Source organism: Corvus hawaiiensis, chromosome 10 (genome assembly GCF_020740725.1).
Source record: "Corvus hawaiiensis isolate bCorHaw1 chromosome 10, bCorHaw1.pri.cur, whole genome shotgun sequence".
In the NCBI taxonomy this organism is placed as follows: domain Eukaryota; kingdom Metazoa; phylum Chordata; class Aves; order Passeriformes; family Corvidae; genus Corvus; species Corvus hawaiiensis.
Window position 1 is genome coordinate 7827787 of NC_063222.1, and position 23967 is coordinate 7851753.

General features: G+C 47.8%; 1 protein-coding gene across 1 annotated transcript; it reads right to left on the bottom strand.

Annotated features, from left to right (window-relative positions):
• Window positions 1-1912: 1912 nt before the first annotated feature.
• On the bottom strand, window positions 1913-23244 carry LOC125330898 (pinopsin-like). Its single transcript, XM_048314649.1, has 4 exons — window positions 22926-23244; window positions 20625-20953; window positions 7417-7650; window positions 1913-4267 (listed from the first exon to the last, which is right to left on the bottom strand). The coding sequence occupies exons 1-4, from the start codon at window positions 23242-23244 to the stop codon at window positions 4115-4117; spliced, it is 1035 nt and encodes a 344-aa protein (XP_048170606.1). The 3' UTR covers window positions 1913-4114.
• Window positions 23245-23967: the final 723 nt, after the last annotated feature.

Consider the following 23967-nt stretch of genomic DNA (forward strand, 5'->3'; position numbering starts at 1 on the left):
CTAAGAAAAGGTGCTGAAAGGCCTTCTGCAAGAAAACCGATGGGGGAAAGTGAAAGGTGCTCTGCAAAAGTTGTTCACAGACTGCAAGTTCAACTGGCCCTACCAGCAGGACAGTGAAAACAAGAAAATCAAGGAATCAGGAAAAGAAAAGGGGCTGCCTGGTATATTCTCTCTACTTGGATTGCCAAAACATCATGAAAGTGTTGCACAATCCTTTATGGGCTGCTTAAAGTACTGGTGTCATTCTGCTGTAATTTGTTCATCTGTTATTGAACTGGTTTATAGTTTGATGGAAAAACCCAATAAACATAAAAACATTTTCTGGGGGCTGGATGTTATTTCAGTTGTCAACAGTGTGACTCAAGAGCACCATTTTTTTGGGCAATATTCTCTAAGGCTTAGGGGAGAAAAAAGCCATCTAGCCCATGTAGAAGTCAAATGAAATCAGTCACTATAGCAACTGCAGTGAGTGTTAATCACACTAAGTTTAGTTCTCCCCTGGTACTGTGCTATGTAAAAATAACATGTATGTCAGCTTCCTACCTTTCTGGGTGCTGTTCTGGTCAGAAACCTGGCCTGCTTATTGACAGAAACTCTGCAGGGTAATTCCAGAATGAGTGCTGGTTGTCCCCTCTTGCATGGGGCCAGTAACCCCAAGTTTCCTTGGGAGTTAGCTCCCTGCAGCTCCAGCAGGTGTTCCTCCTTCTCCTATAGGACTTGTGCTTGTTCTGCTTCTAATCTGGGACCTGGGTCTTTTAAAGCTAAGCTGGTATTTTTGTTCAATTCAAGGTGAGGCAGAGGGTGTCTGAGAACTGATTTGCTTAAAATTAAGTTTCAGACTGTGGGCCTGAAGCTCCCTTATAGTGATGAGAAAACTCCCATTGCCTGAAGGGACTTTTCCTCAGTGCTGCTTCCTTGTGTTTTTTCCTGAAGCGGGGCCAACACAATCCAGATAAAAAAGGAAAGAGTCTTTGAAGGCTTTTTCTCTAATCAGTACAAGGGGGTCTGTGCCTCTGGGAGGTGACATCTGATGTGTCCCAGGGGACACTGCAAGGCCCCCTCATGTGCATGCATGGTGGTTGTGCTGTAATCATCCTTTGTTACTCCTGCCTGATGCTAGGAAGGGGGAGCTCTAAAGGAGACGGGGCTGCTTGGAACTGTTTAATATTCATTTCCTTTCTGGTATCAGTTTTGCTTGACTCTAAACCCAGTTCTTGGATTTGCATCTGAAAACTCTGCAAAGTCTCTCTTGGGATATCCTAGGGGTTTACTAGGGATTGAGTCTGCATGCAGTGAAATGCCTACATTCAAAGCCAAATGGCTTTTCCTTATCACAAAAAAAAAGGATGCAAAGTAGTGCTAATTTTGGTCATTTAGCTAATTTTTCATATATTGAAGGTGCTGAAAAACAGGTAAGGGAAGGCTTGACTCGTGGCTGAACACCCCATGATACTGCTGGTTACACAGCTACTGTGCTTTGTTCAAAAAAAAATTCAGGTAAATGGTTATGAAATTATCATTCCCTTTAATGACAGCCATCACAGACAGAAAATCCATCTGCTGAAATGAAATTACGAGCTGCTCATAAATCTCAGAAAGTATAGAGCTGTACACTCATTGAAAAAATGGGAGCTGTACCTCCTTTTCAAGGAGAATTTTCTCTCACTTTAGAAGTGTAAATTAGAATCTGGGGATTTATATGTTTGGTTTTGTGTTGTTTTGCTTGTGCTGGTGTGTGTGGGTGGCCTTTTCTGTATATTTTTTATTAAATTGGTATCACCTAGATCGTATTATCCAGCAAATTGGCCAGAGTATCCCAAATGAAGTCAAGTGTAGTTGCTGTCTCTCTGGTGCCATGTTCTGAGAATTGTGTGAGGGCTGTGGTAGTGAGTTGTTCAGCAGATAAGGCTGGTGAGGTACCATAGGAGAATGTTTTTATTTATAGCTACAACATCCTGCATGTTTCCGAGCAGGGCAGTTCCAAGCTGCTCTCTGGAGCTGAGTTGCAGGTGGTGTTTCCAGCAGGTTACAGGGTTACAGAACAGAAACTAACAATTCACGTTGGAAACATACATTTGTATCACAAACTGTGAACTATTTAACACTTCAAACGCACCTTCCAACACCAGATTTGTATACTCTAAGACAACAGATCTTTGCGTACACAAAACCCACCAGTCACAGAGCTGCAATATTATTATTAATGTAAAAATTCATACTGGGATTTAACAATCCACCTAGAGACAATATCAAGGGAAAATACAAACTGAAAAATTCCTGGCGTGCTTTCTAATCTGAAAATAACAAACTACCCTTTAAAAATACGTACTTGGGAATAAATAATTGATTAATATTGCTTAGCAGTGAGTGCATCCACTGCTTTGATTTCATCCACTAATACAACCTCAGTAAAAGCCTCAATTCATGGTTCTGCTTTTGTATTTTAAAACATTTGGTATTATTTAGGTTAATAGTACAATTGTGGTTTAGGGATAAACAAAGAAATAGGTTGTGAAATAATGCTGTGACTATGAGGAAGCTTTTGTTAATATTGCAAAAAAAAAAAAAAAAACCAACACCCACATCCCTGGAAGAAAAAGACAGCTGTGATGATCTGAAAAATCAAAAATATCCTTTTGGAATAGGTAGTTCCTGGTAGTGCTATGCACAGAGCATTCACTCACCCAGACCCCTGTGTTGGCTAATATATGGTAATTAAAGCACTGTGGTACAAGTTTTTGACAGCTGTGTTGACAGGGCTGTGGATTTGCTTCTGTGTGAAACTCCTCTGAAGGAAGGCATTTTCATGTAGTTTGGGATTTGAAAAGTAATTCTCCACAGAATGGTGCTATTTCATGCTATTTTCCTTCCAATTTGGGATGAAAATATTGTCAAAATATTGAAATTGTGTTCAGAGTTAATGAGGGAGAAGGTCATTCCCTGTTTGTTTGTCTGTTTATAATTCTTCCTCCAGCTGCACTTCTGCGGCTTTCCAATGCTTTTCTGTTTGTAGGAGACACCATCTGTCACCTTCCTTCCCAAACATGGTCCAGGAGGAAGATCCTGTAGAAGGTCCCCAACCAACTTTCCTGATGGACTGTTCTGGGTGAAACCACTCTGTTCCCACTCCTGCTCGGTGCTGCAGGGTTTCACTGATGTACTTCACTGCTCACAGCCTTAGCTGACTGGCCTGGCCCTTTTGGCTCCACAAATGCCCTCATACCCACACTTCCAGAAAGGGCTGGACACACTCTTGTTTTTCCCTAATGCTCACAAGCTGGCAGATTTCCAGAGACAAGGGCTTTACCCAGCTGAGTGCTGTGTATTCAGAGTTGCTTCTTCACTGTTGGGATGAAGTTATTTTTTGCTGCAGTAACTTTGTAAGCTGATAATTAAAAAGAAAAGTCCCTAAAAGACTTACTTTCTTTAGCTTCAACTGCAATTTCTAGACTTTGGAACATAATCAATATATGCACTTTAAATTTTATTAGAGCTTTTCTTTGTAACTGCACAGTTCTTCATAATCTATTCAGGTTTGTATTGAAAAGCAATGTGAGAATTTATGGAGGAGCATAATCCAAACCAGGGAGAGAGGGACCATCTGCAAGTTGATCATTCCCTCCTGGAGAGCCTGTTTGCCTCCTCTCTTCAAATGCAGGTTGTTTCTTATGGCTGTCATACAGCACCATGCTCTGGATCTCTGTTTTGTGGTGGGTGGGTTTGGTTGGGCTTTGGCAGAAGGGCTTTAGAACCTGGGTTTTGTTGTTGCTTTTTTAACCTTTTTCCTACAGGCATCTGTGGGTTTTTGTTTCCTTCCAAAACTCCCATAAAACTCCTATTATTTGATTGAGAAAGAGCCTTTGCTAAGCAGATCAATGGTTTATTGGTGAAACCAGCCTCTGAAGGAGCAGAGGGGCAATTCTCCATTAGCAATGCAGCTGCAAACTGAAGTTATCTGACAGAACTCTACTGTGAGGCCGGGAGGTCCCAAAGGCAGTGGCCGGCAGGGCTGCTGGCCTGGCAGCCCCGCTCAGGTGCCACAGCGAGCCTTGGGCACGGCTCCTGCAGCTGCCACGGTGTCCCCCGGTGCTGGGCACTGGCTCTTGGCCAAGGGTTACCCAGCCAGGGGTTGCCCAGCCAGGACAGTCCCTGCAGGGCCAACACCACCCTGTCCCCGCTGCAGGGCACGGCAGGGCCTGGGCAAGGCCCTGGTGGAACTCTCGGTGGATTTGTTGCATCTCAGAAGTGCCACAAAGCACCTGTAAAACTGTCACACGAAGAGAACAGCAAGTTAGCAGGAATTTAATTCATCTCAGGTTTTATAAGACAGGCTTTATCTCATGGTCTTTATATTAATTAAGTTCCTGGGATAGCTCTGAAACAACATGGATGTAATAATATTTTGTATTAGAGGTTGAAATGTTTTGTGGGGGGAAAAAAGTCATTGTGCCAAGAGACCTTGACCTCAGCACAAGTAGTACAGAGGGGAGAGAGCCACAAACAAAATTCTTGGACAGGTTACAGGCCTGCAACAGTTGTCCTGTGTTTTAATTGATTACAAATATTACTGACTTTGTGGCAATGCAGAGAATAGAAGGGACTAAATGCTCTCCAGGCTGCTTTCAGGTTTGTAGGATCCTGTCAGCTGACTGAGCTGATGCAAACACTGCTGTGGCATGGAGATTTTGGGGAACTGACAATCACTCATGCTGGCCTGCAGTCAGGTTATGGATATATCCCACTGCTAAAAGTGTGGTATGGATTGAGCTAATTGAGGCTAATCAATGAAATTGATGCTGGCTGGTTTGATTTGTGTTTGACCAGGGAAAAGATGAAAACTTTAAGCTCTCACAAGGGGTTTGTTCAATATCCATAACTGGAGAGATTTTTTCAGTTGCATGGCAAAACATTCTGTGTATCTGAGGGCAGAGGGAATGTGCTAAGCATGAAGGTAAGGAAACTGCCTGTAGCTGGAAAAATAGGCATTTTAGGTGGTATGCATTGTGTGCATGGCCTCCCTACAGCTGCAGGGTCAAACACTGATAACCAATCTCTCTACACTCAAGAGTCCAAAACAACATTACTGGTAATTCTTTGTACAAGGCAGCTGCTAGCAACAAGCTCTGACCACTCTTGTTATCAACAGCCAAGTGAAAAATCAGGCCGCCTTTTCATCAGCAGCCTTACGTGCTGGGGAAAAGGGCTTTTTAAAAATTTTACACAATTTTTGTGTCAGCTGAGGTTGCTTTTTTTTAATGAAAAACTGCATTTTCTCAGGATTAAAAACTTGCTTTGTAATAATCATAAATTTTTCACCAGCCTCTCACCACTGAGCATTGAAACATTAAGCACCTTCAAAACTTGTGGGGAGTAGTGTCTATTTTCTAGTTTTTGCTTTGCCCCCTCCCCTCATGGTCAAGCTCACGTGGCTCTTCCCAGGTACCTTTCTGTAGCTGTTTAATCCCCAGTAAATTTCTGTTACAGCTTGAGAGCCTCTTCAATCTGTTTAACCTTCACCTAGTCCTTGCCTGGATGCATTTCCTCCATGTGAATATTATTTTATCTGGCCTGTTCTTGGATTTTATCCATCCTGATTAGAGATTTGTGAGCATTTACCAAAGTAGGGGGGGATCCTGGACATAGAATTGTTTTAGAAATAGCACAGAACTAGAGGGAAATGTCAGCTATGTGAGCTGTCAAGGCATCTCGTATAGATTTCCATAGCCTCAGGAATGGTGTCAGTGTTGAACATGGTTTTCTGGACGACCAACACGTCCTGCTTTCACCTGCCTGGCACTTCTGGGTGGCTGCAGCATCTTCTGGTCTGAGGTGCTTCTACTGCCTTCTCTCCTGAGTGTAGAGAAACCCAGACTATTGACTTCTTATTCTGCACTGAGTAGAGAAGAACCCTGAGCACTGATTGCTGCTAAAATACTAACTGAGCAATGGAAACCAAGTGGAATTTAAAAAAAATCCCAAACCAAAACCATAAAAAAGCCCCTCCACAAACAAAATGAAGTGTGTATGGAGCACTAGTAGTAAAAGTTTATGGTGAACTTAAGGAGTCTGACATGGATAAACCCACTTTAATTTGTGTCTAGCCGCTGCCTCTCAGCAAGCTATTTAGTAAAAAGATTAATTAAGAGTTGCTGTAGAAAACTCCTCTGCACAGTCTGTGTTGTTTTGGAGTGCTCTTTCCAGCCCATGCACACGTTAAGATCAGTCTGTGATTTTTGAACTGCCTCTCTGGATTTAAGCAGGGTTGGACATGTTTGAAGTGAGTCAGAGTCACCCTTCATGTGTTGGTGTGCTTGGGGCTTTTCCCCTGGTAAGGGATGGCAACAGCTCTCCAACGTTCCAGGCAGTTTCATGAGAGAGTTTATTTAAAAGCTAAATAATAAAGGAGAAGGGAAAGAAATGCTCCTATTGCAGGGAAGATGTCAGGGAATTCTGCAGGTGGCTGAGCATGACCAGAAAAGGGACTGCACCCCCCTGAGCTGTTTGTGACAGTGAGTGGAGCTGATGGATGGTGTGGAGATGATGGATGGTATCATGGAAACTTTCCCTCCCTGGGAATTTCTCATGTCCCAGAAAAAACACCCACTGCTAATTTAAGCCAGACTTAAATCAATCTTTTACTATCTCCATTTGTTTTCAAGAGAGAGTGAACAATTTACTGCCTGTGCTTCCTAACAGCTTCCAAAACTCATTTCAAGTGGAGGATTTGCTGGACTCGGAGAAACAAATGATCCACCTGCTATAATCCCAGCAATGCAAAAATCAGTGAAATGTTCCTGAGTGAGTGGGCTGATGGAGCTGGACCTGGCTGAGGGTACCCCAGCTCCTGCCTGCTGTGTGCTGTCCCCTGCTCCAGGGCCAGCTCCTCTGGCAGTGCTTTCAGACAAATCCTTGCTGGTCATGGCTCCCACCAGCTCTTAGGGGGGGAGAGCAGGACCAAAGAGCAACTGAAGTATTTGAGGGGGGTTAAAAGAGTAAATCAGAGAGGGGAAAGCTGATGTTGTGAAGAAGAGGAGTTACTGTGGGCAATGTGCTGTGCTGGGGCTTGGCGCGGGGCAGCAAGAGCTCACATCCTTACAAGACTTCACGTATCTGAGTCACCTCAGACAATTTCTGGTGCTTTCTCTCTTGCCAGAACACAAATTTCTTCTCTTTTTGTCAAATTGTGCAATGGAAAGGAAGGACCTATCTTTTGCTATATGCACGTGTGGGAAGTTGGTTATTCATCTTCCAAAAGTGCAGATTTGTTGAATAATTTTGGTCCTTGGAGCCCTTTTTTAGAGCTTCCCTCCCATGGATTTGAGTGATGTCACTGATACTCTCGTTACCTCCCCTCGCTATTTCCTCACTCCTTGCATACACTGAACCTGAGTAAACAAAGGAGAGCATCTCACTGACCTGTTTGTTCAGAAATATGTAGATGATGGGGTTGTAGACGGTGCTGCTCTTGGCAAGGATGGCTGGGATGATGCTGGCTGCAGGGGTGATGAGCCCAGGCTTCCCAAAGGTAGCTATGAGTGCCACAGCTGCATAGGGCAGCCAGCAGAGGAGGAAGCAAACCACCATCACCACCACCATGACCAGGATGCGCTGCTCCCGGCTCCGGCCCAGCCCCTTGTTGATGCTGCTCCCCTGGGTGGGACAGAGGCACAAGTAAGGCATTAGCACTGCTTGTACTGGGCACAGGTGATGGTGCATGGGAGCTGCTGGAGCAGCTGCACTAAGGGCAGGGCTGGCAGCGTCACCTGAACCGTTCTGGCTGGAGAGGAGCTGCCTGGCCGTGGGCAGGGTGGGTGTGTTGTGTTCTCAGAGTGTGTCCCTGACAGCTGGAACAGGACCAGCAGAAGTGCTCTTCATCTACAGCAGCCTTCTCCAGCTTACTTTAAATCCCAGCTTTTAACGAGAGTATCCTGGGCTGGAGGCAAGGAGAAGGAATGTGCCCTGGTCTGACCAGAGCACAGCTGCTCCCAGTGCTCCCAGAACCACGGCTTGCCCGAGTCCTGCCAGGAGTGATCCCCAGCAAGGATGAAATGCCCTGTACCCACAGGGCACTGGGGCAGGCGAGAACATGAAGAATGGGAGTTGAGAGAACTTCCTTCCCTGAATCCATGGGAAAAGGCAGCACTTGAATTAAAGTGATTTACAACAGGCTCCTCCTCTGGACTTTGGGTTCACACATACTTGAAAGTAAATCACATTGCATATAAACACTGCTGGCCTATGCCTCACCCTTGTTTCCTAGTTTTCAGTGTGTTTTGAAAACCTGACCTTTCAGTGATGGCTGTGTAAAGCCTGCACTGAGAAGTGCTGCAGTAAGCACGAGGAACTAATTATTATGAGCAGTTTTATGGGGAATCCGTCGGGATGTATTTGAGTGCTGGAAGTCACCTTGAGACTAATTAAAAAACCTAACCAAAACTGTTCAAAAAATAGAACATATCTGTAATTGCCTGCTGAGGGAACTCAAATACCAAGTACTTTATAAATATCTTGTTAATGTGCAAATGAAATCTTTTATGACACTTGTCTGTGATTTAAAAGGAAAAAAAGTGGTATTTGCCACTAGGCAAATAAAGTTGTTAATCAAAATATTTCCATTAGTGAGAAGTGAATATTTCTCTCAGAGCCGCCCACAGGCATCAGTAGCTCAGATTTATTCACAGACATCTCAGACAGAAAGCTCACATTTATCTTTTTATGTTGTATCTCATGGTGTTGATAAGAATTTTGTATGACACATTCCCTGTGTGTGGATTTTCTGAGAGTTTGCCACACCTCGGTACAAAACTACACTCAGGCTGTGTGATGAAGTCCAAACAGCTGGATTGGGGTGGAAACAAGGATGGAGACGAGAGGGGTTGCATTTTGCATCATGTGCGCTTGGTATTTAAGGCTCCTGACAAGAAGCACTGAAAGGCATTGGCACCAGCTGCCAGGGTTCTGTATCCCCACACAAATCCCAGTTTCTTTGTGCCTTCCTGAGATCCTCCTGTCCACCCCCTGTGCCAGGAGACACCTGGGGCAGGTGGTGGGTGATGCCTTGCATGTGGAGCACCTCGAGGAAAACCAAGAGCTCCTTTTTGTTCTGTTGATTTCTATAAATTTTAGAAAAGGAAACCCAACAACCTCTTCCTTCAGATAAGGCCAGAGAGGACAAATGTTTAACTGATGTTTTCTAGATCAAAATCAGGCTGGTCTGAGGCTGGGCATGGGAGGAGGACTCTGGAGGGATTTCTCATTTAATAACCTTGAGCAGGGCTAAGGTCACAGGGAGCTGTGTAATGCTTGCTCTCCACATCTCCTCCTGCACATCCTGCTGCGGTGTGGCACGGAGCTGCACAGGGAGGAACAGCTGCTTCTGGCCACTGGCTTGAACTTAAAGCCAGCAGGGGACTTCTGCTGCTGCATGTTCTGCCTGGGCAGTGCTCCCTTCTCAGGTAAACTCTGCTAGGTATTGCTCTCTTGACTTCTGAAGTATTTTATGCTTTCCTAAAAAAAAGAGAAAAGCTTGCAGTTTTCAGACTGCTGATGTCAGGGAATGGCTTCATGGGTAAGCAAGGAAAGGTTTCCATTTCCTTGCCAGCAGCAGGAAATTATTATTTTCATCCTATGAGGCCAGAAAGTTTGAGCATGCTCCCACTGCTGTAACTCTTCTTGAAGCATTTTTGCTTTCAACTACAAGGCTCTCCTGGTCAGTCAAGGAAACCTGAGATATTCGTATTTGGCACACACGCAGAAAACTTTTGCAAAACTAAACAAACCCAGCAACCTTGAAATGTTGCTGCACCCCATCAGCAGATGGTGACTTGGCTATACCATATAACTGTGGGCTGTGCCTAGACTTGGCATCAGATCACCCTCTGTATCTGGACAAAGCAAAGAGCTATGTAAAAATTATGCTGGTGAGTGGTGCTGTGGGTTTTTAGTTTAATTTTGTCTTGATAACTTCCAGGAAAGGTAAGAGCACAAGTCTGGCCCATGCTTGCCTTTAGTTGCTGGCCCATGGAGATTGGAAAGTCAGCTCAGGCTGTTCCTGGCTTTGGGTTACCAGCAGCAATGCCACTGCAGGAGTTTAGCACAGGGGTACCCTGGCAGTGCACTGATCTGCTCTACACTGTCCTTTGCTTCTGGTTTGGTCAAAAATCTAAACCTCGATGTCATGTGCAAGAAATTTGTTTTTAAAATCTCTCTATTTCTGTAGGTTTTGGTATAGAAAAGAGCCATGAAAAAATGTGCTTTTATAGCCTTTGTATTTTCTTCACTGGAATTTGAGTCTCTGTTTCTTCTAAAATGATCTTTTCGGTTTCCTAAAATTTGTTTTGCCTCTGTATCACGCCTTCTATGTGTTGAATGTGTGGCCCAGTGTACTGAGTTAGCGAGACTGAGGAGTTGGAAGCCCTGGCCCCATCTTGCTCTTACAATGTCCTTTACTTTTGCTTCCCATGGGTGTTGATTTTCCCATGGGAAGCCAACGAAAGGGTCAGGAAGAGCTGGGCATATCCACACCCACCCAGGACACCCATGTAAGGTGCTGACCCCGTTTCTCCTGGGCTCTGCTCAGCACCCAGTCCCTGCCATGGGCATGCAGTAAAGGCTGACGTTGGGAACTGCTGTGGGTGGTGAAGAGATGGTTCCCCGTGGGCTGGAGTCACATTCCACGACCACTGATGTGAGCAGGAGGAAGGTTAACGCAGTGGAAATGTTACTGTGTGCTCACTCTGCACGTAAGCTGTCCTTTTCATCCCAGAGCTCACTCTGCTGTGCCCTTTCCAGTAAAACTCCACTGAAGCTTGGTCACAAAGATGCCAAATGCTGTGGCCAGTGCAGTAGTTAATCCCCTACATTATAGAGGCATTTCCATGGAATATGCACTCTCTCAATGCAACCCATGACTTTGGGGCTTGCTGGATGCAGCAGGGGTTTGTTGTGTTCCCTGTTTGCCTCTCCAGGGACAGGCTGAACCATGATGTGCCTGTGCTATGTATTATCCTCTGCTGTCAGACAGGTCCCATGGTGGAGGTGACCATGAACACAGGAGAAGGACAGTCCCTGTGCTGAGATCTGTCATGTACTGGCTAAGTTACTTTGTGTTTTCTACTGCAGAGAAGCACCTCAAGGTGGTGATTCAGCCTGCAGAAGTGATTAATTTGCCTTTTTTAAAATTTCACTGACCATAACTGGGAACTTACACAACCATCCTCCCAGTATAGGAGCAAAAATGCTCACAAATAGTGTTTGTGCAGTGTGGCATTGGATGTCACAGATACAAGGACATGGATGAGTGACTAATGCAACAAACAATAAGGACAGGTTTAAACAGAGGTCACTGTGGACACAGCAAATTCCTGGTTGATATTGCTGACACTGTGCAGAAATAAGAGTCATCACTTTACTAGGAAAGTAAAATATGTATTTTCAGCACTGGATATGGAAATTGCTCAGTGACATCCAGGCCTGGAGAGCACAGCTGAGTGTACCCATGGCCAGCTGGGAGGTTCAGCCATGAAGCTCCCACTGTGAAGAGCTCCTGAATCTTCAGGGTTATGTGAGAATCTCAGCTGAGTGACTGACTATGTCTTCTCTTGTCTTGTGAAACCACCATACTATTTAGAGCTTTGAGAACTGGCAGCAACACTCGTGGGAGTAAGAGGATGGTCCTTGAGAAATGTCAGAATAAGGGAGATAAAGGGAAAAAAACCTCAACCAAACTGTGTATGTGCTGGCCTGAGCACTCCAGCTGAGCCCCTGTCTTATGTGAGCAAAGCAGAGACAAAAGGGGCAGCACAGGCACTCCTGGGCTGTGGCAGCAGCTGAACACCTTCAGGCATCACTGCCTGTTCATTAGAAAGAGCCCAAGAGCTGTGAAATCAGATATACTCAGTTATGCTCTGCCCTGGAGAATTCATGGCTATGGCTGTTTGAATATGCACTGAGGAATCAAACTATAACCTAATGGAGATGCAATTAAATTGCATAGCCTGTGCACTGAAGGTCAGTCTGATTTCTTCTGAAGAGGATGTGAGAATTCCTGGTGGTCCCTGCACATCAGCATATGCACTGCTTCTAAGAATTGATAAATGTAGGTAGCTAAGTTGGATGCTTCAGGGGAAACCCTCAACCCTTTGGGGTTGGGATTAGATGATCTTTAAGGTCCCTTCAAACCCAACACAACCCATTCTATGATTATATGAGAATTTCCTTGAAGTTCTAAAACAGTGGGCAGTCATTCAGTGCTGGTTTAACAATATTTCATGATCTGTCCAAATATTAATTTAAAAAGTTTTGCTTGGAGAGGAGATAAGCAGCTGACGCTCCCATACAGAAATGTTGCAAGAACAAGTTAGATTTTATTTTGAAGGAACTTTTTTCTATCCCTCCTAGCATTCAAACCTTTGAATTATGTTTAAAAGCCTTTAAGTGCAATCATAGAAGCTAGAAATTCATTACCTGCATTCACAGTGAAGCATTGGCTTTCTTAAAAGTCCCATCCATTCAGTGCCTTGCCATGAAAATGAGAGTGAGGAAAGCAAGTTGCCAGCGCTGTTCCATGTCTGTTTTAATGCTTGTCTTGTGAGAGGAGAGCTCTGCTTCTGACAGACCTGGGGCTTTCACCCCACCAAACAGTGAGGCCTTGAGCCCAGCAGATCAGTCTGCAGGACAGCACAGGGGGAGATGGGGAAGAGCAAAGCTGGAGACTCAAAATGACGTGAGGCAAAAAGCAGCTTCATTGCTCATTTGTCACTTGGAAACCTCTGCCTCCTGGCTTCCCAGTGTGCTGATTACCTGCACTAGATCTGGTAAATTGACATATTGTGAGCCTAAGCTTTGTCATTGATGACAAAAACCTAAATTCCTTTGTCTGAGTGAAAGACAAACCTTATGCAGTGCCCTTTGTGCAACACCAGCTAAGCCCTGTCCCTACTGGCTGGGGCCCAGGTCCTTCCTATATGGAAGAGGACAATTAGAAGCCCCTCTGATTTACATAGACATATAGATGTATATTTCTGCATGCTTTGGGGGGGATGGGGGAGTGTGAGGTGGGGGTGATGTTTTGTAGAAGATGTGAAATGAAAAGGGTTTATCAGTCCTCTGAAAGTCACAGAAAATGCAGCGCCCTTTTCTGCAAGGGCAGCAGAGCTTCCTGCTGTGCCGTGGCTGAAACCAGGGGGCTCTGCCAGCCCCAGCTGCACACCCAGCAAAGCTGAGCTGGCAGTGGAGAGTGGAAATGGAAACTGATTTAAAACAGTGGGAATTAGTTTCTAGGGCAACCCCCCCCAATTATTCTCAAGGCTGGAAATCCTACCTCAGGATTTCCAGGGCAGAAGAAAGCCTGTCTGTGGGCTGTGGAGAGCCTTGCAGTAGCAGTTGCACCTTTCTTCCATAACCACAGCATTCTTGATTCTTGGTTTCTTGCCTGGGACTAAGTGTATTTTTATGGATAATGGAACACCTTATGCACAGGAAGGAATAAAACATCTGTAAGAAATTGCTTTTGCCTCCAACTGCTAAATAATTTCAACCAGAATTCCATCCTTCTTTTGCAGAAGAGGTGTTAGGCTGTGAGCTGAGCCTCAAGTTTGGCTTCACTTATGAGGTGCTCTGCTTTCCCTGCTCAAGGTTTCTGGGCTCCCCTGCACTGCCCCATGCCCACTTCTTGCCCAAGCAGAGATTCAAGAGCGATGTCTGTGACCTGCACAGCTGAGAGATGGCCCCCTCTCTTCTGAGGGCCTGTGAAAAGGCAGAGAAATCCTCAGCCACATGAATACATTTGTATCACTCAAGCTTGACAACAGTCCACATAAATTATCGATTCTTCTAATCAAACATTTCCTTTTCCCCTGCTTTTTTCCTGTGATATTTTACCTTTTTCTCCCTCAGTAATTGACACACAGTTTGGGTTGCCCTGAGCCTCTCCTTGCTTTTGGAATGCTGTAGAGACTTCTACCTCACTTGGCTGTGTCACAGGGAAGGGAACCGGATGACAAATGTGACCATTCATGATGTACAAAATGTCTTGTGCTCCAAATCCCACTAATGCTTCTGCCTCAGCTTCAACCCTAAATACAGGGTATGTTCATGTACCTTAATGAGCTGGGTTTGCACCAAAATATCCCAAGTTTGCCTGTTCATACAAAGAGGACACCCACTAGTTTGGTGGGTCCAAACAAAATTCTGACCCTCAGGCTGTGCTTCTGGTGCTGCCCAGCACTAAGAGTTGGGTGAAGATTTGCCTTTGCAAATCATCTCTTCCCATAAGTGAAGGCTGTGGAAAATCTCCTGTGGTGTGTTAACAAGAATGGTCCTGTGGAAATTTGGCCAAAAGCACTTAAAGCTGGCTGTAAGCAAAGGAAGGTGGTCTCAGGCTGTGTCCTGCTGGCAGGGGATCACACAGCCCATGCAGGGACCATCCACTACTGATGGCTCTCTGGAAGCTGCTGTTTCCAGTATTAACACAGACCTCTGCCAAAGCTTATAGGGATGTGAGAGGAGAGAGAGAAGAAATCCAATTCCAGCTGCTGTGCTGATGTCTTTCACCTCTGCTGTAGTACCTCATTTCTGAGAAGGCTTGGAAGGTGCTAAAGGAGTCACAGTGAGGGCCTTGTGGTGTGCAAGGGAGGAGCTCTATGGCTTAGACATCCTTTGAAGTGCTCGCAGCATCCTCTCACATCCACCTCTGTCCTCTCAAGGGTGAACCACATGATTTAAGATCAAGATTTATATCTAAATTCAGTTCCTCTCTTGCTGTTATAAACATAGAGGGCTGTAAGGAGAGGTATTTTAATCACTAAAGGGGGTAAATTTTTAATCTCAAATACCAGAATATTAAAATAATTCATCCTGGTTGTTGTTTGCAAAGGTTGGAGTACCAAGTGCAGGCTGGGAGGTTGCTGGGTTGGAAGTGTGGCCTCATCCTTCTCAGTCACTGAGTTCCCTGTAACACAGCCAAGGTGCTTCCAGGCTTGGGGGCTTACTGTGCAGGGATGTCCTTCAGAGCTAGGAATCTGCACAGCCCATCTGTCAGTGAGAATGGTTATTAAAACATCTCAGCACCACTGATGTTCACACAGCTTTGGTTCCCCTCCTTCTGCATCTTGCACTGATTCTTTAATCAGTAATGACTGTGGTGAGAGTCTGTTCTTCTTACTGAGAGTGGAGGTCTTCTCAAGTGTTACCTGTGATACACAGCGGAGTACCAGGAGGAGCCAGTGGAGGAGGGAATGCGTTCTCTGGGCAGGAGGGCAGGGGAACTCAGCCCGCGGGGCACGGCTGCTCCCTGCTGTCCTAAGGGAGAGTGCTCTGCAAGGCTCTGCTTCCCTCACTGCACGGGCTTGGACACATCTGAGGTTTGGAAGCTCCTGTGGAAAAATATTTGCGCTTCAGGAGAAAAAAAAAATGTTACAGCTGCTTTGTTTTCAAAAAATTAGAAAAATCCTTAATGTATTCACCAGGTCACGACTGCTGTTGGACAAATCATGCCGTGGCACAGCACGAGGTATCTCCCCTCCAGCTCTCTGTAGAAGCTGAGAACAGGCAGTGCCCCTCTTTAAGCAAATCCTCCAGGGAATCACAGTATCCCGAAGGGGAAAATGTTGTCCGTGGCTCCAGAGCCAGCATCTAGGCTCTGGCCTTCCTCTCACACGTGCTTTGTATTCACGTAGGTATCAGATCCTCCACTGCCCACAGCTGCTGCTGCTGCCGAGGGACGAAAGAGCCCTTCCCGCAGCTCTGAGAAGGGGAACCTGCAGCAGAGACCAACTGAACGCGAATCCGAGCATCTCGAATGGGCAGAGCTCCTGCTACCGTCCGAGTGGGGAAATACAGAAACACCCCCCGCCGCATTTTCACTGGGACTGAAGTCAATTGAAGCAAAGAAAGCCAATTCTTTGGTTATTCTGCGCGTGGGTGGATCGATCCCGTTTCTAAAGGTGATTGCCCTCTTTGATCACTGACCTGCATGGTTTCTGCAGCTCTTCTGGGCTCAGCTGTCTCAAGACTGATTTTCTCTTCCCTGGGGTCTGAGATGTTCCAGTGCTTAACCTGTCATGGTTCCTGCCTTTGGGAATGTGTCTGTCTCACATGCCCAGTTCAGTCCCAGTTTATTGTTGCTATTCATACTGGCCAGATTAATGCTGAAGGAGCAGTGTAATCACCCTTTCCCCTTCCTGCCGCTGGAAGGGAATTCCTGGAAAAGTGCTGTTCTCCCCCAGTTTCTCCTGCCCATGCTGTATGAAGCTATTACCCCAGCATTAGAAACTGTTGGACTTGCTAATTGACATAATGAAATTAACATGTAACACACCAAATGCCTACTTGCTGCACTTTTTTCTTTTCCATAACACTTGGGGGACCAAGGGGGCAGAGGGCTGGTGGAAACCATGCCAAGGTGTTGGCTTTTCCTGCCTTGCCTGTGATTACTGCTTGAGGTAGATTTACCCTGATGTGACTCAACCCAGGGCAGGAGTCTGTGCAGAAAAGCAGAATATTGAGCCTTGCCCTGATCTATTAGGATGAACACTGGTCAATAATTCGAAGGCAGGCCCTCGGATTCATTTGTCAAAGAGATAATAGAAGAGTAGCTTGTCTGAGAATTAAAGGGAAAAAACCCCAACCACACTGTAATGTAGTGACACAAAAGCTGGAATCGATTATATTTGCGTTTTGACAAGTCATGGGAGAGGACTCAGCCAAGCTTGTCAATGACTCTAATTAATGACCTTCTAATCCCTGTGCTCACAAAATGATTTATCTGTTTCCAGCGAGCATTTTTAAGGTTGAATGTGCTGACTACAGCTGTTCCAAAACCTGGTAGCAGAATGGTTGTCTCCTGCAGGATTCATGGATTTTGCTTGTGTGGTGCTTTCAGTGAGCTGGCTATTTCCAGCTGGAATCTGGGATGCAACTCATGTTTGACCAGGTGGTTTACCCAGGCAGGTCCATACTGGGCATCTGTACACACCACACCTGGGGCTGTGCAAACTGCTGAAACACAGGAATGGCCAGGGAGAGCCCTTCATTCTTCAGGACATCCACGAGCTCGGGGTGAACCCAATGCTGGCTACCAAGTACTTGTACTAGAAGAAATTCTGAACTACTGTTTCTTGGTAGCCCCTTAACTTTGCATTGCCAAAGTTGTCTTTGAGAGTCCACGTGCACTGTTTCTGCTGGCTGGAGTGCTTTTGCAGAAGTTATAGACACGACCAAGCTTTTCAAACCAGCCAGGGGGCTTTGGATGAGGATGAATCCAGCCTCCCTGCACTGCCCAGCTTCACGTCCCACAGGGTTTGCCCTGCTGCAAGCAGCACTGTGTGCTTCCCCCTGAGCACTGAACAGGTTACCCCAACAACCTCTGACCCTGGCTGCCAGGCCCTCTGAGGGCACCAGGCTCTGCAGAGGAAGAGGCAGATATGCTTTTCTGCTTCTCACAGCTTGCTCAGCCTGGTTGCTGGCTGCCTTGCGGGCTCTGCTTCACTTCTGTCATTTCTAAACCTTCATAAATTCTGTCATTCTCCCAAGGTGATCTGAGCTGAGGGATTACAGCTTCTCTGCTGTGGCATGGAGCATGGATGAGATCCTGTGTACTCCTCTGGAGCTGCATACTCAGCTGTAGGAGCAGTAACACAGTCTTGAGGCTCTGCTAACAAAACCAAGGCCATCCTAAAGCATCCCTGCTCTCTGCAGCAAACCCCAGCTGGCAGATTTCTGCTAGCAGGTCCCTTTCAAGAATGGGACTGGACATGGGGGTCACAGCCACCTCCTGCCATCCCCTGGGGCACTGTGGTGAAGCCCTTGTGCAGGAACCCCAGGAAGCAGAGATGAACCCCCTCACCCAGCTGGCTGCCAGTGCGCAACTGCATCGTGCTCTCGCTTCCCCAGGAAAGCAGCAGCCTTTGCTTCTGCCTGGGCCCTCTGCAGTCCTTCACAGGGGAGGTATGAGACCTGTATCAAAGCAGAAGGACTCCTCAGAAATGAGATAATTAAGACTAAAGCTCAATGTGTTTGGGAACCTTGATAGCCCTCATTTTCTAATGGTTGTTTTCAGAATTCCGATTTATTGTCGACAGTGTACTGTAATACATCCCAGCTCCTGTGGTATTCATTTTAAATGGCTCAGAGCAAACCCTTCCTTCTGACCATCCCCTGCCTAAAACAAGACATGGGAGGAAAAACAGACCCGCTTGTAGTGGTGACAATTGTCTTCAAGTTTATTGAAACTGTGACCTTGAAGCAATACAGTGGGAATGGGAGCCAAGACCAATTTCCCAGAGTTTGAGCATCCCTGCATATCTCCTGTGATGACAATCAGGTCAGAAATCAGAGCATGAAAATACAAATGTCAAGCGAAAGGATACAATTTTTCATGCCTGGCTGAAACCAAACACCCTGATCTCCCAGTACAGTTTTACTCCCGTAAGTGGTGCAGATAATCTCAGTTAAAGGCAACTTTTCACGGCAGGAGCTGAAAGCACTATTAAAGGCTTACAGAGTGTTGCCTATAATTTGGGGTCCACTAAAACCACAAATGTCTGTTGTTCAATTCTTTAAATATTCAGCTGGCATGTGAAGCTTATTTTGTTCCTTTTTTTTTTCTCTCTCTCTTACACACACAGGGAATTTGCTGCCCTGGGAGATCCTGGGCAGCAGCACAACCATCTGGGAGCAGCCTGGGTCAGGAATGAGCATGGCACTGGGGATGGGAATGGGGACGCTGCCTGGGCCAGGGCAGGAGGCAGGAGAGAGGCTCTGGGGCTTCTGCCCCTGCACCTCCCCTCCCTCTTGTCTTCCCAAATGAGCCCAGGTGCATCCACAGTACCATCCAGTTTTGACTTTCCCTCTTCATGGAAAATCCCCCTTCTTGAAAGGATAGTCCAGATCCAGACAAAAGAATAATTTTCATATTATTTTCTCATGTCTTGGGATTCCTGCAGGACCAGAGAGCCCAGGAAAGGCAGCTTCTGACCTTTAGAGGTGTCACCCATCTGACAGGGAGGGTAACAGCCCCTGCCACCACCCTGTCCCTTTTCCATGCCACTCTATCCCTAGTGGAGCAGCTCACATCACTGAAGGGATCCCATTGCTCGCTGCATTCACAGAGGGCTCTGCTAAAGCTGCTGAGCTCTGCTGCTGCCTGAACTGCTGGTGTAACTCACCCTGCTTAGTGGCCACAGCTGTCCTGAAGACAGACAGCTCTCCTGAGCCCAAATGTAACTTTTTATGTGATGGCTGCATAAGTGGGAAGAGTATTTAATGTAAAAACTTACACCCTCCAGTGCTCCTGCACAGGTGCAGCTCCAGCAGAAATAAAGGCTCTGCTGGCACTGGGGAGGGCAGAGCCAGGAGAGCTTGTCCAAGCTGTGGGGATCACTCTGACACACCAGACAGCACAGCCTTTGACAGGAAAGCAGGTTTTCTTGTTTCTTGCCCCTAGAAGAGCTTTGGAGAGGAACAGCCTCTCTTGCAGGCAGGACCTGCTCCAGTCCCAGCTGCTGTGAATACCTTGCAACAAGCAGCACCTCTAAAACAGTATTTTTAGCTCTTAAAGATGGAAAAACATTGAAGTCCTATGAAAGCCAGCCCTTGCCTGCACTCAGGAGACTGGTCCATGGTGGTGCAGGAGAAGCAGCTGTTCCCAGCAAAGGGTGACCAGAGAGGACTGAGCTGGCTTTCAAGGGGAACAAAAGGTATTTGTAACAAGACAATGGGCTGGGGGGTATGAGGATTAATTTAAACATCTCCACTAATTTAATTTACTTCTGCCTAAAGTCCCTGATAGTAACAAGCTTAAATTAAATGTTTACATCTGCAAATGTGGCTCATAGAGTGACCTTTATCTAATTCTCTCTTATCTTTCAGGTGCTCACTGCATGAGGTGAGCCCAAGTGAGGTCTGGTAACACTGATGGAGCTGAGGCCCAGCCTGGGGTGGGCTCCTAGGGTGCAGGGACCCAATGTGGAGGTGTTTAGGGGGTGAATGACCCTTTTGTGCTGAGAGAAAGTCCTAGCCTGTCCACAGACTGGTCCCCAAAGAGGGGCTGCCATGCTCATGGGTCTCTCCCAGCATCACTGTGCCATGAGCAGGCAGTGCTGGTCCATCACACCCCGGGATTCGTGGCTAAAGGCAGATGTTCTCCACAAAGGAGGACAAACCTCTGCACTGGCATTTCCAGCTGCCTGACGGTGCTGCCCTGACAGTGTTTGGTACCAAATGTTCTGCTGATCTTCAGAAATCACAGCTCCCACACCCTCCACTGACCATGCAGCTGCTGGACCTGCTGATAATGCTCACCTCTCCATAGCATTCCTGCAGATTTAAATCCTAGGACCAATCTCATCAATCTTTCCTAGTTTTAATTAGGGATAATTTGAAGTATCTAGCAAACTTCCCTTGTCTGTGATGCTGTCATAGGGACCTCCAGCTGTACACACCTGGGTGTGACTTGTAAAGCCCTGGTAGACTGGAGCCTGTCACCAGGACAGTCACAGGAGAGGCAGTTTCCAGGGCTAGCAGCACATGTGACAGCAGAGGAGTTCTAAAGGTGGAAAATGGTGATCACTGGCTTCTGCCTGGTTTGGGGCCACAGACAAAAGGCAGCTGAGGAATCAACTTACCTGTCTCACAGCACAGAGCAGCTTCCCATATGAATAGACAATGATGGCAAAAGGGATTACGAGGCAAAAGACGAAAAGACAGACGATGTAGGATGCGTTGTTGGCATCCTTGGAATGCCAGTTCACAGAGCAGGTTATTCCTGGTCCTTCTGGCCCATAGCTGCTCCAGCCAAAAAGTGGGGGAACAGTCCAGAGCAAGGAGTATGTCCAGGACAGGATGATGCCTGCCCATGTTTTCCTGTAGTTTGTGGTGTCAGCCTCTGTTGTTCTCGTCATAGTGCAGTAACGCTCGTACGAAAGCACAGCCAGGGAGACGAGCGAGATGATGCCTGTATCAAACCAGACACATGTATCAGCAAAAGTGAATGAATGAAGGCTTTGCTGTATGTTCTCCCAAAATATTTCAAGCTCTGGATGAGCCTGATGGCATTGGCTTTGGAAACTCGGTGGGACTGGGACTGGGACTGGGACTGGGACTGGGACTGGAGGTGCCTGACCCCACTCACCAAAAGCTGGGGGTGTTTAAACATGTGTCCAGCCAAAGCCAGTCAGTTATAAATGCTGATCAATAATTAAGCACATCTGTCTGAATTGATATGTGTGTGTGTGTGACCTGCAGCAAAATCCTGGCTTCTCCATCAGATTTTGTTCTTGCTGCACATGTAAAATTAGAGAAAATTATCTAGATTTGCCCTAAGTGTGGAGCTGATCTGGTGCTCCTCTGCCAGCTCCAAAGTGCAGCTTTCTGAACCCTTCTTGGGGAAGTGCAGTCCCACAGGGTTTTCATAAGGATTTCATGCTCTGCATAATGAAGAGCTGTAGATTAAACCCCTGTCCTGAAGCCCCCTGTGCCAGCAAGTGCCCTGGTGTGCCCCCCTCAGGGGGGCAAGCAGCTCATGAGCCTTTGCAGAGCCAGTTACTGGTCTCCTGCAATTGGGGTACTCCCAGCAGACACAAATGGGGCAATAAAACCACCAGCAGCAAATCAAAGGCTTCTTTTGCATGCAGAAATGCTGGAGGGGCGTTAATTTCTAAAGCTGATAAAAGAGTTTGCAATTTCCCTCCACACACACCTCCCGATGTACAGGCGATGCTGGCCTGTACAAGGGAATGTTGCTGGATGCTGACATACTCCTGGTAAACTTTCCTTGCCAAGTAAAGGTTTTACATGCACACAGCTGGCTTGTTACCCTGTATAACTTCAGGAGGGAAAGAGATGGCAGCAAACATCTGAACTGCAGCTGCTGCAAATACATCTTTAGAGTGTGCATAAGCAGTGTGAGTGCCTCCTAAAGTGGCTCTGGATGCCAGGCTGAGCTGTGGTCCTTGCGTTGTTCAGGTCTGTCCTGATGGGCAGGGGGATGCTCTGCTGGTAAAGCCTCTGCTCCATATGAGTGCTGGCTGGGGGAGAACCCCTCTGATGTGTGCCAGTGTCTGCAGTGGTACAGCAGGCTGGGAGAGATTGTCAGCACTGGGAAGCTTTAAACCATGAGATATTGTTATGTATAACATGATTTATATTGCACCTGCTGTCCCCACAACCCCCTCACCACCACCACTGCACCGGGGCTCTCCCTCTGTGTGCCTGGCTGGCAGGTGAAGACGGGGCTGGGTAAAGGTAGAGGCACACAGGGCTGCTCTTTTCTGCTGGTCTGTCCAGCCCAGTGCTTCCCACTCCTGCAGTGGGATCTGGGATCAGGGCTGGAAGCCACCAGCTTTCCAAGAAATCGCAGCTGTGGAGACTCAGAGCTGCCCACGCTGAGATGTGGCACTCAGGGACAGGGTTTAGTGGTGGGCCTGGCAGTGCTAGGTTAGTAATTGAACTCGATGCGTTTAAAGGTCTTTTCTAACCTGAACGAGGCTATGATTCTACGCTCCGTTTTCATCCTTTAAAGTTTGTACAGCTCTTCCGTAGCTGCTGGAAACACACCTTGGAGCCTGAATGAGGACTCACACTTAACGCTGCCTGGGGGCTTATGGGCTTTTTCCAGAAAAACAACCACTGAAGCTGGGAAAGTTTAACCCCAGCCCTGTGCTCCTGGCGTGCCGGGTGTCCCGCTCCCCACGCACAGCCCGAGCTTCACCGCACCCGCCGCTCTCCCGCCTGCGCGCACCCGGGCCCGCACCCACCGCACCTGCCCGTGGTGTGGGGCTCTGCCCCCGCTGCAGGGGCTGGCCCGTCTCCTCCCCTGTCCTCTCCGGAGCTGCCGGGGCTGGCCCGTGCCCTCCGCTCCGCGGGTGCAGCCCCCGCAGCCCCCCCCGGTTCCCGGCCGCTCCCCGGCCCGGTCGGGTCCCACTCACCGCAGAGGGCGGTGGCGAAGCCGTGCCAGGCGCAGGCGGCCCCCGGTGCGGCGGCGGCCCCCGCGGTCAGCCCGAGCGGGGTGCCCAGGGCGCAGCCCAGCAGGTCGCTGAGCGCGATGTTGAGCAGCAGCAGGTTGATGGGGGAGCGCAGCGCCCGGAAGCGCCAGAAGAGCAGCAGCACCAGCAGGTTGCTGCAGAAGCCCAGGCTGCCCACGGCGCCCAGGCACACGGCGGCCGCCAGCCGCCCCGCGGGGCTCAGGCACCGGCCCGCCTCGTCCCGGCCGTCCCCGCAGGCGGCAGCGGCGCCGGGCGCCGGCATCCCCGCGCTGCCTCCGCGCCGACACCGCGGGGAAAGAGGCGCAAGGGTCCGCGCCTGCCGCGCTCCGCCCCCGGCCCCCGCCGCTGCTCCGCTCCCCCCGCCCGGGGCTGGCTCCGGCTGAGCTGAGCACAGGTGAGCGGCACCCCGAGCCCGGCACCCCGAGCCCGCTGTGCGGGACACAGCGTCCTGCGGCGCCCCTGGAGACCCCAGGGCTCGCTGTGGGGCAAGGGGGCACAGCGGCAAAGCTGAGGGTATCGGTAAATCCAGGCCAGAGCCACAGCGTTGGCTGGGTGCAGGCACCGCCTGGACACACGGAACTAAAGCACTGAGTGATGTGTGAGTCTCAGCTGGGCCGGTAGAGCTTTCAGAGTTACGCTGTGAAGAGCACGGGCTGACCCAGACTTTCCTAGAGTGCAAGAAAGGTGAAGCTTGAGCTGCCAACCAGCTAGAGAGTAAAGCGTTTCTTATCAGTTAAAGTTCCTTAAAATCTATTGGGCACTTCTGCAACCCAGCCAAGTTCTGGTCATATCCCATCCCTCAGTAAGGAGAGCACTGTCAGGCATTTTATTGTTTTGATGCGCTGTCCTAGAAGCAAAAACCACCCCCACTGTTCTATTCACAAGGGAATTTTTCTCCAAATTTGCAGATAAAAAGTGAATTTATCTAATTTCCTGAAGCCTGGTTGCTATGAGCAATTAGTACTGAAAAGGAGGACGTGAAGTC

What these genes read in the sequence shown, in the direction of transcription:
- LOC125330898 (XM_048314649.1), bottom strand. Translation starts at nt 23,244, where the DNA reads ATGCCGGCGCCCGGCGCCGCTGCCGCCTGCGGGGACGGCCGGGACGAG. An exon ending in TGCTCTGTGCTGTGAGACAG is followed by an intron (nt 7,651 to 20,624) that starts GTAAGTTGATTC and finishes TGTCCCACCCAG; the next exon opens with GGGAGCAGCATCAACAAGGG. An exon ending in ACATATTTCTGAACAAACAG is followed by an intron (nt 4,268 to 7,416) that starts GTCAGTGAGATG and finishes TTCGTGTGACAG; the next exon opens with TTTTACAGGTGCTTTGTGGC.